A 16650-nucleotide genomic window follows, 5' to 3' on the forward strand; every position below is an offset into this window, starting at 1 on the left:
AGACTGAAGGCAGAGGGCTGTGGCACTTCTACGCTCATGCCAACCAAAACAAGACGCCCAGCTTTGGGGCAAGAGGCCACTACCCACCCCCTTCCAATCCATTGGTGGGAGGACGTCCCTAAATTGTAGAGGCTTTCTATTTGCTCACCCACGGCGGAAGGACTGCTCCTATCTCCGCCCGCCTCCTCCTCCTGCAAAACAGCACATAGCAGGCCCTGGCCAATATCCCTCTTCCAGCTTTAATTGGCTCCATCAACAGAAACATACCAAGGGATAGTGTATAGAAAATAATAATAATAAAGGAGGAAGGGGAGTCCGCAGCACCCAACCGGGATGACGTCTTCGCTTGTCGATGGTCTTCAGCCGATGGCGCGAATCCTGCCCGCCCAGCCCCATCCCACAGTAGCATGGCGATTTGTGTTTTTTTATGTTTTTGATCGTCCTTGGAAAAAAGTGTACGTAGGAACGCAAAACTGTCGTTTCCCCAACCCCGCCCCTGCTGCTTCCGCCGCAAAAGGGCCGGGGGTTATTTCACAAAGACAACGTTGTTGTTGGAATTGCGGGAGGCCAGCCAAGCTAGAAACACATCCCTGTGAATGAGAGACAGACAGACAGAAGCAGAGGTTAAGTCAACAGGCAGGAGGTATATGCAGCATCAGTTCCTGCAGGTGCAAAGATCCTTACTCTTACAACTTGCACAACAGGAGTGGGGAGCCGGTGAACCTCCAGTATCTTGCCTAGCACTGACAGGGAGATATATATATTTAAAAATGCACTTTATTTCATGTCCCCCCACCCCAGCGAGCTGGCAGCGGCCCTCCTTTTTTCACAGCAGCCTGTGCTTGGGTTCAGTCTCGGTCCGCCCTCATAACCTGAGCTTGCCATTACAAAGAAGCGATAGCAGCAGTGTGTCTTGCTGTGTGCCATTTGCAGTGCATTGCTGAACTGGATGTTCAATAATGAAGACCTGGCGGATGCTTCTCTCTGACCTGACTGGCTTGCACATCTTCGTTCCCTGCTCCCAAGCCATGTGGCTTGGCTTTGCTGAGGCAGCTGAAACTATTTACTCTGTGTATTCAAGTAGGACTGGTGTGTGTGTGTGTGTGTGTGTTTGTGTTTGCACTGCTCCCTCATTTGTCTGCAGAGTGTCTAGTCCTCACAGAGGAAGAGGATAGACTGTACACCCTCGGCTATCAGACTTGAAAACCCATTGTTTAGCCCAGACACTGAGGTCCAGCTCCAAGGGCCTTCTGGTGGTTCCCTCCCTGTGAGATGTGGTTACAGGGAACCAGGCAGAGAGCTTTCTCAGTAGTGGCGCCCACCCTGTGGAACACCCTCCCATCAAATTTCAAGGAAAGAAACAACTATCTGACTTTTAGAAGACATCTGAAGGCAGCCCTGTTTAGGGAAGTTTTTAATGTTTGATATTTTATCACTTTTTAAACATTCTGTTGGGAGCTGCCCAGAGTGGCTGGGGAAACCCATCCAGATGGGCGGGGTATTATTATTATTATTATTAGGCAGCCCTGGCTGCCCACCCACCTGCAATGTTTAACCACACACTCGTTGCTGCAATACTCGTTGTCCCATTCGCTGTTGGCCACCGGAGGGTTATCGCAGCCTGCGCGGACGCAGCGAGGGTGCGGGGACAAGGCCACAGGCGATTCAGACACTAGCTCCACGTGCATCGGTGTCGGAGACTCCACCTGGGGCAGGGGAGAAAAAACTAAAGTAACTATGTGCCTTGTTGGATTTAGTCAGTCGTGTGCCTGGGGCAAGTAAACCTCGATTCCAAGAAATCAGGAGAGAAACATACATAGCAAAGAGTCTCATTTTCCTCCCCCTTCTGTGCTGTTTTTCTCAGGCCAATGTGAGAATGGGATGCAGGACTCAGACGGGCCTGATCCAGCAGCCAGGCTCTTCTTGCATGCATGCGTGGGTGGGTGGGTATAGGCTCACTTGCACCCTGGTACAGCTCCAAGGGCCTTCTGGCGGTTCCCTCAATGCGAGAACTGAAGTTACAGGGAACCAGACAGAGGGCCTTCTCGGTGGTGGCACCTGCCCTGTGGGACATCCTCCCATCAGTTGTCAAGATTTGGATTATAGTATTATAAAAGATGCAGCAGGAAATGATGAACAATAGGCCCCACAAAAGGGAAGAGGGAAGCCCAGGAGATTCTCTGGAATCTCATTTCTGTGTTGTATGTTGGATATGGACTGTAAAACTTTAATCTGAAAAACCAAATAAATAAAAGTTTCCTACATGCAAGCAAGCAAGCACCCACCCACCCTGCTCAGCCCTCCTCACCTCCGGCACCACGTCTACGGGCTCTGGGGAAGCTTGGAGTTCGGCGCTGGGCCTCTCGGGGCTGCCTTCTTCCGTCCGCAGGGCGATGGGCTGGATTTGCAGGGCAGGTGGGGGCAGGATCTTGATCTGCAAGGGCGGTGGCGGCTGCTGCAGGTTGAGGCGCACCTTCTGCTGCAGGGGCGGCTGCTGCATGGCCTGCAGGGGGGGCGGCTGCTGCAGGATGGCAACCGGCTGGGCCGGCGGCTGCTGGGGCATCTGCTGCAGGGGCGGGGGCTGGAGCCGCGGCAAGTGCATGGAAGTGGCCGCTGCCGCTGCCGCCAGCACCGAGCGGGTGACGATCTGGGTGGTGCCCGTGCCGGCCTGCAGCTGCCCCAGCTGGATGCCGCGCGACGTGACCATGGTGGCGGGGATGACCGTCACCACGCCGCCCTGCGAGGTGACGGCCAGGGAGGACGGCAGCATCTGCTTGGGGATGATGATCTTGGTGATACTGGTCTGGCCCCCCGCCTGGGGCCCGCCCCCCGAGGTCACCACCACGGTGGGCTGCGTCGAGACGACGGTCGGGGCAGGAGGGGGGCTCTCCAGGGCCGGTGGGGTGGGCGGCATCGGGGCCGGGGGGGAGGCCGATTCCACGGCGGGGGCCGGCTGCTCGGAAGGCGAGGAGATGGGGTCCAGTTCCACCGTTTCTACAACCGTCTGCGGAGTGGAGGGGAAGAGAAGAGTCAGGAATCTGGGGGAAAACAATCTCGGGGGGCTTTTGGGGTCGCCAGGCAGGCGGCGGCTGGTTAAGCTTCCAAAAGAAAAGAGAAGGAAGGGGAAAGGGGAAGGCACAGAAAGCTTCTCCATTATTGGGGGCAGCTGATCTTCCGCTTCCCATTCGGTCCCCGAAGAAGCGTCACAGAAAGGTCCCTTCCCCAGGGAAGAAGAGGAGTTTGGATTTGATATCCCGCTTTATCACTACCCAAAGGAGTCTCAAAGCGGCTAACATTCTCCTTTCCCTTCCTCCCCCACAACAAACACTGAGAGACTTCAAAGAAGTGTGATTAGCCCAAGGTCACCCAGCAGATGCATGTGGAGGAGCGGGGACGCGAACCCGGTTCACCAGATTACGAGACTACCGCTCTTAATCACTACACTACACTGGGAGGGAGTAAATAGCTGCTCCTGACCCGATCCAGTTAAGGGAAGGGTGGGCAAGCCAGGAGTGTTGTGTTTTCTCCTCTACTTCTCCGCAGGCACCTAGGAAGTAGTCTCTAGTTAAACCACAGATTGGGCCACCAGAGGAGATGCACATCAGCAGCAGAGCCCATGCAGGAAGTCTCGCCTTCGATACTTGGCGTCTCCAGGGAACAGGTGACAGGAATATAGGAACTGGCCACACCCACTGGTCCATCTATCTTAGTCTTTCCCAAACTTTGGTCTCCAGTTGTTTGAGGACTACCATTCCCATCATCTCTGACCACTGGTCTTGCTAGCTAGGGATGATAAGAGCTGTAGTCCAAAAACAGCTGGAGACCCAAGTCTGGGAAACACTGAGCTAGCTCACTACTTTCTATGCTGGGTAGCAGTGGCTTTCCAGGAATTCAGGGCAGGAATATTTTCCCCAGCCCTACCTGGAGATGCTGAGAATTGCACCTGAAACTTTCTGTATTCAGAGCAGATGCTCTCCCACTGAGCGACGGCCCTTTAAGCGATGAGACAGAAGACCCCTCTCCTTTTTTCAGCCTGGAAAGCCACTGCAGGACAGTTCTGGGCTGGAAGGGCAGGCTTCTCTAGCCTTTGCAATCCTGGTACCTTAAATTTGGAGAACAACTCCCGTCAGACAGCATGGCTGGGGCTGATGGGAGTTGTAGTCCAAAGGAATCCAAAGGCACCAAGTTGGCAAAGGCTGTTCTGTCTGCAAGAAGGGTAGTTTTCTAGGTTTCTTGCTGTGTCCATTGAGGCAGGAGAGGAGAGGGCAAGACAGCTTCACACCCCTGCAGTTCTGGGAACAGCAGAGGCAAGAAGGCTCATCTCTCTTACCTGGCACTCCTGGTTGTCACGGTAGGCCGCCAGCGCTTTCAGGTACTCCTTTTTTGCTGCCTCCGTTTTCCGCTTGTACACCTGGCAGGGAGAGAGGAAGGAAGGCTGTGGCAGAGGCTCCCTTTTTTAAACCGCACTGCTTTGCTGCACCCCTGACGCACCCCAAATTGTTAGGGAAAGCAGAACTACAGACTGCAGCTAGGACAGGCAAACCACAGGCATTGCTTAGCAGAAAGCCTGAAAAATCAAGAATCACAGAGATGGAAGGGACTCTGAGGATCATCTAGTCCAACCCCCTGCAATGTAGAAATAGGCAGCCGTCCCATATGGGGATCAAACCTGCAACCTCGGCATTATCAGCACCACGCTCTAGCCAACTGAGCTATCCAGGCTGATCATTCCGTTCCGTCAAAAGAAGCATGTGATCAACTGAATAAAACGCCTTGCAATTACTCAGTCTGCAGTTTTCTAAAAGAAAATGCGTATTGTTGCATTATTTTTTTAAAAAAATGGAAGAAGAGGAATTCCTTCCTATGGGGAAGACTTTTCAAAGATGAACGCTGCAGTTTGCATTTTCTTTTTTAAAAAGTGCTCTCTTTAGAAGCACAAAATTGGACAGGACCTTGGAGGTCTCTATGCAATGCAAAATCTACAACAAGAGGAGGGGTGAGCAAACCTATGCAGCTGTCAGATGCTACTGGCTGGGGCCACAATCCAAAACAGCTACCCATCCCTCTGTAAGGGCAACGCTGCACGTTCACAATCTCCCCAATGTTTCTGCTTTGCTCCTTTGCAGCTACAGCCTCCTCCTCAACCCCTCAGCGATGCTGTCCCCCCCCCAAAAAAAACACCCTCCCCAGCCCCTCCCACTTCTCCCTCCCTCCCCGCTGCCCAACCCCCTTTGGCACGCACTTGCTTCTGCTCCTCCCCCAAGCTGTCCCACATCGAGGCGACGATCTTGGAGACCTCGCCGAAGGTGGCTTTGGGGTTCTGCCCCTTGATGGCAGCCTGCGTGTCGCGGAAGAAGAGAGCATAGGCCGAAACGGGCTTCTGGGGCTCGTTGGGGTCCTTTTTCTTCTTCTGCTTCTTGGCCGGCTTCTGCTTCTTCCCCGCGTCCACCGCCACCACGGGCGCCACGACCGGCGCAGGGGCCGCCAGGGCCATCACCGCCGGCTTGGCGACAGAAACTTGCTGCAAGGACAGAGAGGGAGAGGGTCGGAAATGAGCTCCATGGGGCAGAGGGCACGGCGGTGGCAGCAGCTAGGGGGGATTCGCCCATAGGGAGGCGGGTAGAGAACCAATTCCGCTTTGCTCAGTGCATAATCCCAAACCGTTCCCCCCACTCGGATCTCATCAACGATGATAAGGAATAGACGGAAAAGGCAGGCAGGCAAACAGCAGCTAAGCTGGGCTGGCAGCATTCAAAGCAATTGAAAGGAAATGGCCTAACCACAGCACAGGAGAGGAAGTGGGCCACTTTTGCATGAAACAACAGGCGTTTGAAAGAAAAAATGGAAAGGAGAGGCCCTTGCTTTTAAAACGGATGGGGAAACCTGCAGTCGTCCAGAGGTTGCCGGAGGACAATTGCCAGCCCAGTCCACTCTCTTTCTCTCACCGTTGAGGCTGCGGGGAGTTGGAGCCTAGCCACATTGGGAGGGTCCCGGGTTAAGGGCAGCAAGATGTCCTGGGCAACAGCCCCCAAACCAAAATAGCCGAGAGCCTGCAGGGGGCAACAGGTGGATTGAATTCACCACCTGCTCACCTGACCCAGACGGTCATTTAATCATAGAATTTTGGAGCTGAAAATGACCCTGAGGGGCATCTGGTCCAGCCCCCTGCAATGCAAGAATCTCAACTACAGTGGTACCTCTGGTTATGTACTTAATTCATTCCAGAGGTCCGTTCTCAACCTGAAACTGTTCTTAACCTGAAACACCACTTTAGCTAATGGGGCCTCCCGCTGCTGCCGCGCTGCCAGAGCACGATTTCTGTCCTCATCCTGAAGCAAAGTTCTTAACCCGAAGTACTATTTCTGGGTTAGTGGAGTCTGTAACCTGAAGCGTCTGTAACCTGAAGATTATGTAACCCGCGGTACCACTGTAAACGCATCCATGAAAAATGGCCATCCAATTTCTGCTTAAAATTGGAAATGGAATGGGGGAGGCTGACTTATCGCGTTTGTTTTTTAATCTTGCCCCCCTCCCAAGTAGTTCAGGGCAGTGTTAATGCTCCCCTCCCCTCTCCTTTTATCCTGGCAACCCCCCCCCCGTGAAGTAGGACAGGGCAGTGACAGATCATAGATCACCTGGTGAGTCTCATGGCAGGGGATCTGGACCTCGCGCCATCCCAGTCTGACACTCTAGCCCCAAAGTGGGAACCTTTTCTCCTTTTGTTGTAGCCCTGAGGCAACATGCCCTGGTGGAGGAACCTCCCAGGAGCCACATATCAGTGATGGGTGGGCAGGGCCAGAGGCAAAGCAAGCAGAGCAATGGGCGCTCATGTTCCATCCATGCAAAAACAAGAGGAATCTGCACATGCGCAAACCGACTCTGGACACCAGCTGTTCAGGCTGGGACACCCCTGAATGCCATCAAGCCAAGACTCACCCGCCGGATCTCTTCCGTCTCTTCCTCGTGCATGGAACTGGTGGGCGAGGGGGTGGGCGAGAGCCGCTCCTCGGGCGACTGAGCTGCGGGGGGCAGGATGGCGCTGCCCCCCAGGCTGAGGCCCAGCTGCGAACTGAGCTCCGACTGGTCGATGGTGGTCAGCTGGCCATGCCCCATCAAACCGGAGCTGATGTCCGCCATGGGCACATCGATGGTGACGGGCGGGTTGGCGCTGTATTGCGTCCCCATGGGGTGGTCCAAATCCTGCAGAAGGAGAATTCAGGGTCGTGTCAATGGTTACAGAAAGGTAGAAATCTGTGCAACGGTCTGGCCCTCCAGTAAGAAAGATGCCCAACAGCTCCTGTCCCCTCCGACTTGGAAAAAAACCACACACTCCTCCTGCGGCATTACTGCCTCTGGCCATGGAAGCAGAGCATAGCAGCCATTGATAGCCTTCTCCTGCAAGGAGTCCCTTGCGTTGTGTATCCTCTCTTGTTTCACTTGGGCTGAAATGTAGAGAACAGCACATGTCTCGGCCAAAGCCCTCTGCGCTTGTCAGAGGGTTTGGGGGAGAACCAGGAGCTTATCTTGTTTGCTGATAACAGCAGCACACCAGACTCCTGCCATTTCCTGCTGTGCAAGGAAGACGCTGGTGAAAGAAGGAAATTCAACCCCTGAGCTAACGTCCCTGACCAGCCTGAATCCGTTTATTATTGAAGCCTAATTACCGTATTTTGCGCCCCATAGGACGCTCCGGCCCATAGGACGCACCTACTTTTGGGGGGGGGAAATAAAGAAAAAAATTATTTCCCCCCCCCCCAGGTGCGGGGCTGGAAGAACCAGGTCGGGGAACAGCGGGAAGGCGCGCTCTGCCTCCCCGCTGTCCCCCGAGCTTGTGGGGCTGGCTATGGGGAGAAGTGCACTGATCCCGGGACTACAGGCAGCTCTGCACGGCCATCGGGAGGGGGACGGGACTTCGCGCCCCGCTCCCGGTGGCCACGCAGAGTTGCGCTGAGCCGGGGACTGCAGGCAGCTCTGCGCAACCCTCGGAGCCGGTCTAGGGTTACATAACCTAGGGTTGCGCAGAGCTTCCTGAAGCCTGCATTCGCCCCATAGGACGCACACACATTTCCCCTTCATTTTTGGAGGGGGAAAAGTGTGTCCTATAGGGCGAAAAATACGGTACTTACATGTTTTTAAATGGGTGTGTGAATTAATAGAATGTTTAATTGCACAATGGAGCTGACTGAAAAGCTCCAAGCGAATGGGGTTTGGTGACGGGACACAGACGGCAAAATGGGTTCCTGTTCAGGATTTCAGCCAGCTGTGGTGTCTTCTAGGATGCTCTCATTTGGGAGAAGCCCAAGGTTGGCAAAAGTACAAAAAAATATATATATATTTTGAACATGCACACACCCCAGCCAAAAACAAAGGAAGGCTGAGAACGTTCTTCAGTGACCACAGAATGCTGCAGGTCAATAGGAACAGAAAACCGGAAAACTGGGAAGTGGGGGAAGAGTGAAATGCTATCCTTGGAAGGAATGGCTGGCTGGAAACTGGAATAGGAGCACTCCCACTAAGAGGAAGAATACGCTGTAACATTTTGTTGCAGGTCCCACTTATAAATACTCCTCCTCCTCCCTGTCTGTCTCTGATGTCTTTTTGGTGCTTAGCAACTTTCTGTTGAGCCAGGCCATTGGCCCACCTAGCTCAGTATCATCAACACTGATTGGCAGCAGCTCTCCAGGGTTGCAGGCAAGTCATCTTTCCCAGCCCTACCGGGAGATGCCGGGGATTGAACCTGGGACCTTTCTGCATGCAAGGCAGATGATCTTCCTCTGAGCTACAGCTCCACTGAAGACCCTCCTTTTTTTAGTAAGCCTTTTAAGCAGTGATCTGTATCTAAGCCTCCATCTGTACTGGATATGAACTTACTTTTACACATGGAAGTATTTATTTATTTTTAATTGTTAAAATCATTTTTTATATATACGACATGAAATTGGGCAGTTGCTTTTGCCGCTAATATTTTCATTGTTCGGACATTTTTTGGGAAGCAACTGAGGAATGGAACACAGAGCCAGTGTGGTGATGTGGATAGATTGTCAGGCTAAGATTGTCAAAGAGACCAGGGTTCAAATCCTAGACTTGGCCATGAAACTCACTGGGTGACCTTGGGCCAGTCACTGCCTTGCACTCTATCCTACCTCGCAGGGCTGTTGTGGGGAGAACCATGCACGCCACCTTGGGCTTATTGGAGGGAAAGGGGGGGCCACGAAGGCAACAAACTGAGGACTTCTAAAGGAAATCACGCAGTGTGGAGATTGGCAACCAGCTGAAGTGAATCGCAGCACTGACAGAAGCCGCCCCCCTCTCACACACCAATGTTTGCTGCGGCCAGAATGGCACAAAGATGATTTCTGGAATTGTGTTGGGGAAAACAGCTTGGATGCTTCTGGCATTTTCCTCCCCACCTCCTGAAGCCAGCTCCACGAGAACGTGGGGCAGTTCTCCTCCGTGACAGCTAGGAATTGAACCAACTTGCCCTGGCCCGTGAGAATCTCTCGAAGGGTACGGGCAAATTGAAAGCTAACACACGATAACCTGCAAACCAGATTTTGCCCCAGAAGATGTTGTTCTGCCCACCAGGGGAGTCATGTGATGACTGCATGAACTCTCAAAACTATGTAAGGCAGGGTACTCACCATGGCCAGCCCCCCGCTCAGCAGTCCCCCACCTTGCTCCATGAGACCAGGGCTGATGCCCACAGGTATGTCAAGCGCCTGCACCCCATACTGGGCAGAAAAAGTGGTGTCTGGGGCAGTCACAGGGTCGCCCAGGTCCTCAAAGTGGCCAACCACGTCAGAAACGGCCAGGGAGGGGTCAGCGTCCAGCGTGATGGGTGGGATCTCGAACTCTTCATCCCCCAGGCTTGGCGTGTGGAAGGTCTGAGCAAAAGGGAGGGAGGAAAAGAGAGAAAGAGAGACTTTGATGCAGATGTACAAACTTAGGAAAGGCACACTACACTAGATCAGACGTTGTCCATCCAGCCCGGTATGGTCTATTCTGAACAAAGTGGCCCTTTAGGGTCCCTGCTGGTGTAGCTGTTAGGGTGTCTGACTAGGACCTGGGAGACCCGAGTTCAAATCCCCCACTCAGCTGTGAAGATTGCTGGGTGACGTTGAGCCAGTCACCGCCTCTCAGCTTAATGTACCTCACAGGGTTGTTGTGGAGAGGGGGAAAGAACCATATGTGCCACCTTGGAGGAAAGGTGGGATGTGCAAACAAAAATAAATAATAAAAAGCGACACTTATTTAAGGATGCTTCTTAAGTTCTGATTTTCAGAACAAGGCGATTCTCAATTTGCAAGCTTTTTAAGCTTCAAAGAGGAACACACAGAGCAAAACACTGAAGCCTGCTCTCCCCCTTGTTTTCATTCTCTGGGGTCTCAGACAAGAGGACAGTTCCTTGAAACTGGAGGCACCAGGAAATGAACCAGGAGCCTTGTGCACAGCAAAGCATTTGGTCTGCTGCGAGCTGCAGGTGGCAACGTCTCCCCAGTTCCTGCCATCCAGCACTTGCATTCCATGCCCTCCACTGCCAACTGCCCTGCACCCTCAGCCCCTGCAAGCAGCCAAACTCACCTCGGCCCCTGACAAAAAGGGGTGCGCTGTCCCGGTGATAGCCAGGTAATTCTCATTTCCTCCAGGGAACTTAGGGGGAGAAAGGAAAATATTAGCAATCCTTTTATTTATTTTTCTTCCACCACAAATGCAGCCTCACCCCAAGTCCAATATAACCAGACAAATCCATGGTGTAGCGCCACTCACACTTTGGGAACTCGTAAAACCATCACTTGTGGCCTCCACCTCCGCAGTCTTAAAAAGCTCATTAGTCAGAAGTTGATACTGAATAGCAACAAAGGAAGCCACCTTAAAAGGAGTCACACCACTGGTCTATCTAGGTCAGTACAGTAGTGCCCCACAAGACGAATGCCTCGCAAGACGGAAAACCCGCTAGACGAAAGGGTTTTCCGTTTTGGAGGTGCTTCGCAAAACGAATTTCCTATGGGCTTGCTTCCTGCGGGGTTTTTTCCCCTCCCCCCCTTTTTCCCAAGCCGCTAAGCCGCTTTTCAGCTGATCCTAAGCCGCTAAGCCGCTTAACAGCTGATCCGCTAAGCCGCTTATCAGCTGATCCGCTAAGCCGCTTATCAGCTGATCCGCTAAGCCGCTTATCAGCTGATCCGCTAAGCCGCTAATCAGCTGATCCGCTAAGCCGCTAATCAGCTGATCCGCTAAGCCCGCTAAGCCGCCAATAGCGCTAATCCACTAATGGGCTTGCTTCGCAAGACGAAAAAACCGCAAGACGAAGAGACTCGCGGAACGGATTCTTTTCGTCTTGCGAGGCACCACTGTACTGTCTACACCAGGGGTTGTCAACCTGGTCCCTACTGCCCACTAGTGGGCATTTCAGGATTCTAGGTGGGATGTAGGGGGTTCTACAGCACAAGCTGAATCCTCCTTGCATTGGGCACTGGTGGGCTTTAAGGAAATTTTACCATCAAGAAAGATGCATTAGTGGGTGGTAGGTATAAAAAGGTTGACTACCCCTGGTCTGGGACGCAGGTGGTGCTGTGGATTAAACCACAGTGCCTAGGGCTTGCCAATCAGAAGGTTGGCAGTTCAAATCCCTGCGACGGGGTGAGCTCCCATTGCTCGGTTCCTGCTCCGGCCAACCTAGCATTTCAAAAGCACATCAAAGTGCAAGTAGATAAATAGGTACCGCTCCGGCGGAAAGGTAAATGGCGTTTCCGTGCGCTGCTCTAGTTCTCCAGAAGTGGCTTAGTCATGCTTGCCACATGACCCGGAAGCTGTACACCGGCTCCCTCAGCCAGTAAAGTGGGATGAGCGCCGCAACCCCAGAGCCATTGACGACTGGACCTAACAGTCAGGGGTCCCTTTACCTTTGCCCCTGGTCTACACCGACTAGCAGCTGTTCTCCGTGGCTCCAGGCAGGAGTTTCTCCCAGCCCTACCTCGGGATAAGAACACATAAGAAGAGCCCTGCTGGATCAGGCAAAAAAGCCCATCTAGTCCAGCAGCCTGTTCTCACAGTGGCCAATGAGATGCCTGCAGGAAACTCGCAAGCAGGACCCAAATACAAGATCCCTCACCCCTCCTGTGGTTTTCAGCAACTGATATTCAGAAGCACTGATGCCTCCAATTGTGGCTAGTAACATTGTGGCTAGTAACCTTCTCTCCCACGAATTTGTTCAACTCTCTTTCAAAAGTTGGTGGCCATCACTGCCTCCTGTGGCAGCAAGTTCCATAGTTTAATTACGTCCTGTGTGAAGAAGTGCCGTCTTTTACCCAACATTCAGTTTTACTGAATGCCCACGAAATCCACCCTTTGAGTTAAGTTAGGCCAAGAAACAGTAAAATTGCCCAGGGTCACCTAATGTGGTTGAGCGGCAAATGAATTTCAACCTGGGCCTCCCTGGGCCTAGCCTTGCCACGCTACCACACTGAGAATAATGCTGCTTTAAAGGTCACCAGTGCAGTGTCATTCAGCCAAGTGGCAGGGCTGAGTGATATCTGCTTTGCAACATTGTGATATATCACCAGCTAAACTTCACAATATACTGATATGCCAAGATGTCTGAAATAAGGATGGAGCTATGTAGAGGCACTAGCTAGCTTCACGGTTTCCCCCACATTGTGATTTTTGCATAGCACACACAAACATACATCATGATTCGCGATATATTGCCAGGTCAAAAATTATGAAACTGATTATGACGATATGGACATCAAACCAGTTCCGAATGATATATAGGTACATCACCAAGTAGTGGGGGAATGAAAATGTCATCTATGGTGCCAAGGCTGTCCCCTTGCTTTCACCCACTGGCCTCACCAGAGGTCTAAAGAAGAGTCACACGCCAGCAATTTTTTTAAAAAAAAGACATTCAAACTACTACTGAGCCTTTAGCAGGCATCAGCACACAAAAAGCTTTTCGCAGCACTGAGACCAGCATTTTCTCCTGCTAATGTCTGCAAATTGAGCAGCTGTTTAAGAAAGCACAGCAGCAGAGGCCAGTAATCTTACTGAAGCAGAAGCCAAGAAGCTTAACAGCCCAATCCATCACCCTACCCAATTGCTACACTCTAAACCTCTGGTGCTGTGCAGTTATTGTATAGTGATTGGGGGGGGGGGTGCTGCATCCCTCGAGTGTTGCTGCCAGTCAGAGTAGAAAACTAGATGGGCTTATCATTCGACTCATTAAATGCCGCTTTGTATATTCATGTTCCCCATACCGAATGAATGAATGAATGAATGAATGAATGAATGGAAGAGACTCGGCTGAAAGGGACTCTACCATTTTCAGAGTTCCCGCCCTCCTCTGTTGGACAGGCCTGGTTTCTAGGCTGAGGGCCAGACTGGGGGCTTGTGTGCACAAGCATAAAAACTCACTGCTGAACATTCCTGCCCCAATGCTCCAGGTCCTGGATAACCATAATCTTAATGGGTGTGGGAGGAAGTATGCTGCAGTTGCCTAGCAACCGCACAAGGTTATCCTCAGCTTCTTCTCATGGCAAGGGCACAACATGTGGATTCCATGATTGTAATATCTGCTTAAACACAGAGGGTTGTGTGTTTGAGCCCCAGTGGAGCCACTATGATTTAAGAAGCCAGGACGGCTGAGGTGCCTACAAAGTTTGGAAGAGTTTGGATTTGATATCCCGCTTTATCACTACTTGAAGGAGTCTCAAAGCGGCTAACATTCTCCTTTCCCTCCCTCCCCCACAACAAACACTCTGTGAGGTAAGTGGGGCTGAGAGACTTCAGAGAAGTGTGACTGGCCCAAGGTCACCCACCAGCTGCATGTGGAGGAGCAGGGATGCGAACCCAGTTCACCAGATTACGAGTCCACCGCTCTTAACTACTACACCACGCTGGCTCTCTTGTCACCATCTCCCCTGAGTTATGGGTTCAAATCCTACTCCTGACAAGTAACGCTTGAACTGACTGCAGCTGAGAGACAGAGGAAACTGTTTCCTGGTAGAAGGTCCCAGGTCGAGTCCCCAGCATCTCCAGGTAGGGTTGGGATTGTTCCCTGCCTGAAACCTTGGAGAGTCACTGCCAGTCAAGTGTGGGCAATGTTGAGCAAGATGGGCCAGTGGTCTGACTCAGTATAATACAGTTCCCTATGCTCTAAGAGAGCAGAGAGTTGAAAAAATATTAAAACACATTGGAATTCCTATTTGGTGCTTCTGAACACATACATACAGCCAAGCACAAATGTGAATTTAGAACTTCTTAAGCCTTCCTGCCACTTCAGACTCCCTGATTTACAGCCCCCTGAACACAGCTCCATATGTCGTAAGCAGGTCTGTGGCAAGGACAACTACCTGTAGTCAATTTTAAGGTCAGAAAATCATTTCATGCAGAGGCACCTTGTAATAAGCAGCGTCAGTGAGCTAAATGAGTGGTACTTTGACCTTCATCCAAGCACATGCTCCAAGGCACTCCTTGGATCCAGGTAGTCCCAAGGTGCCCTGCCCAAGATGAGCAATGACATCACTGCCTCACACAGTTTTGAAAGACTATAAAGGGCAACTGAGCATGCTATGAGAGGAAACATCTGCAGTCATCATGCAGCTCAACTGTATTCCAAGCTAACATGAGCAGACTAGATACAACAAGGGGTAGGGCAGCCTTCACCAATCTGATTCCTTGAAGATGTTTTGGACTATACTCCCATCACTCCCAGCCAGCATGGCCAGGCTAGCTGGGGCTGATGGGAGTCGTAGTGCAAACCATCTGAAGGTAAATAGGTAGGCAAAGGCATGTGTAGTTGGCACACAACTTCAGGTTCGGAAGAGCCCAGAGGTCACTGGATCCAACTGTCTGTCCCAGCCAAGCAGGGCACATCTTACACTCAAGTCACACCAATGGGACCAACAAATGTCAAAAGGATGATGTGCAAGTGGTTGAAAGTGTGCAACGCCAAAGTGCTCATGGAGGAGTAACTTCAGATGGACCATACAGACCAAACTATAGGAGGAGAACAGCTATATGCAAAATTAGTTTCTACCCAATCTATCCTGGGAGGGGTAGATATTCTTTCCTGGAGAGATCAAAACTGAACAAATGACATTCAACTGATTTCCTCCCAAAAACAAACTTATATGGACTCAAGTATATTCTGATCAACATTTTATTGCCATTTCGGGGGTATTTAAGATGTGTGTATGTGATGTGGAGAAGAGACACAGAAGGAAGATCACAGGCTTTTAGAGAACAAATGCCATTTTTGTGCACATGTAAGGTAGGACAATCTGCAAAGAGCTTCCCATGAGCAACCCATGCCACATTTATCCATGTTACTAGGAGTGAAGCACCCACAATGGGGGTGGGAATCCACAGCTGGCATTAGTACAAGATGCAAGCTGAACTTATTCCACTCTAACCCAGCACAATCCAAGGTCTGAACTTTCACCTTTGTGCCCCGGAATGAACTCCATTAAATATTAACTTGCTTCCTGGTGGAACTCTCACCCCCACTTCCAAGGCATCCCCTTCCCGCAAGGACACCCCCTTTCTCCCCACAACCTTCCTCAAACGTCCCCAACTGTGTCATATCTCTGATGTGGGGTTCAACCCACAGAGGATGAGCCGGCCAGTGGCTACTAGCCAAAAAATCTAGAGGGGTCCTCCACATCCTCTCAAATGACAAGAGGCGGCGAAAAGAGAGATTTTTTGGGGGGATAAGAAGTTAGGAAGATGGACAGGCTAGGAGAGGCCAAGTTGGGCCCAAGGCAACTGCTGAACCCCGCACCCCTCCCCTCTTTTGCCGTCAGTTGGGCTCCTTAAGGATACGTTGGAAGGTACCAAACACACAATCGGGGGGGGGGATACACTGGACCCCCTGATAACCTCAGCCCCATCCCATTCCCCTTCCTCCCCAGCCCCATATTATGCCCTTTCCCTCCACAGAGCCAATCCCATGGGGACCCTTTTTAAAAGGCATGGGGGACCCACCGTCACCCACCCCACCCCCCAGAGTGGTTGTCTCAGGGTCCCTACCGCCAGTTAGGCTCTCTTACCTCCATGGCCGCAGCCTCAGAGCCTCGCCGAAGAGAGGGGGAGACCCCGCCGCACTCTCCCCCTCCCCCCCGTCTTTCTTCCCCAGCTCCTCAACCGGAACCGGAAAGCCCTTCCGCCCACCCGACCTCAGGCCGGGAACGCGCGTCACTTCCGCCCGGCCTTCCCTCCGCTGCTATTTATTACTTCTCTGAGGGGAACTATTAGGGCAAATTTCCTTCCCACTCAGCCCCGCACGGTCGGACGGCCGCGGCTCTTTCTCTGAACACGCCCGCCTGAGCCGCTGAGGAGGAGAGGATAGAGCCGAGTCGAGGAGGAGGCTAGAGCGTAGTGCAGGGCAGGAGGAAGGGCAGATGCTAGAGCGTCCCTACGCACACGTCGGGAGAGGGTAGTAGACCAGCGGATGTGACGTAAAACGGCCGGTTCGGCAAACCGCCTAACGGTTCGGGTTGTTCGTTTGTTTTTGCAGGAGGAGGAGGGGCTGTGACGTTAAACCGCCAGGGTGCCTAGAGCGACGCAGGAAACGTGGCTCCGGCCAACGAGGGACGGGCCAGAGCGGCCGCGGAAAGGACCGATTAACTCTGTAGCCACCGGCTTGCTGGAAAA

At 52.2% G+C, this 16650-nt stretch overlaps 1 protein-coding gene across 1 annotated transcript; it reads right to left on the bottom strand.

The window, feature by feature from the left end:
* Positions 1 to 220: 220 nt before the first annotated feature.
* TOX4 (TOX high mobility group box family member 4) lies at positions 221 to 16637 on the bottom strand. The gene is made up of 9 exons (XM_083471156.1): positions 16047 to 16637; positions 10582 to 10650; positions 9642 to 9884; positions 6937 to 7200; positions 5243 to 5521; positions 4331 to 4411; positions 2309 to 3004; positions 1543 to 1706; positions 221 to 590 (listed from the first exon to the last, which is right to left on the bottom strand). The coding sequence occupies exons 1-9, from the start codon at positions 16050 to 16052 to the stop codon at positions 527 to 529; spliced, it is 1866 nt and encodes a 621-aa protein (XP_083327282.1). The 5' UTR covers positions 16053 to 16637; the 3' UTR covers positions 221 to 526.
* Between the last annotated feature and the right edge of the window lie 13 nt (positions 16638 to 16650).

The sequence above is a fragment of the Podarcis liolepis genome (genome assembly GCF_965112155.1).
Source record: "Podarcis liolepis genome assembly, chromosome: 13".
NCBI lineage: Eukaryota > Metazoa > Chordata > Lepidosauria > Squamata > Lacertidae > Podarcis > Podarcis liolepis.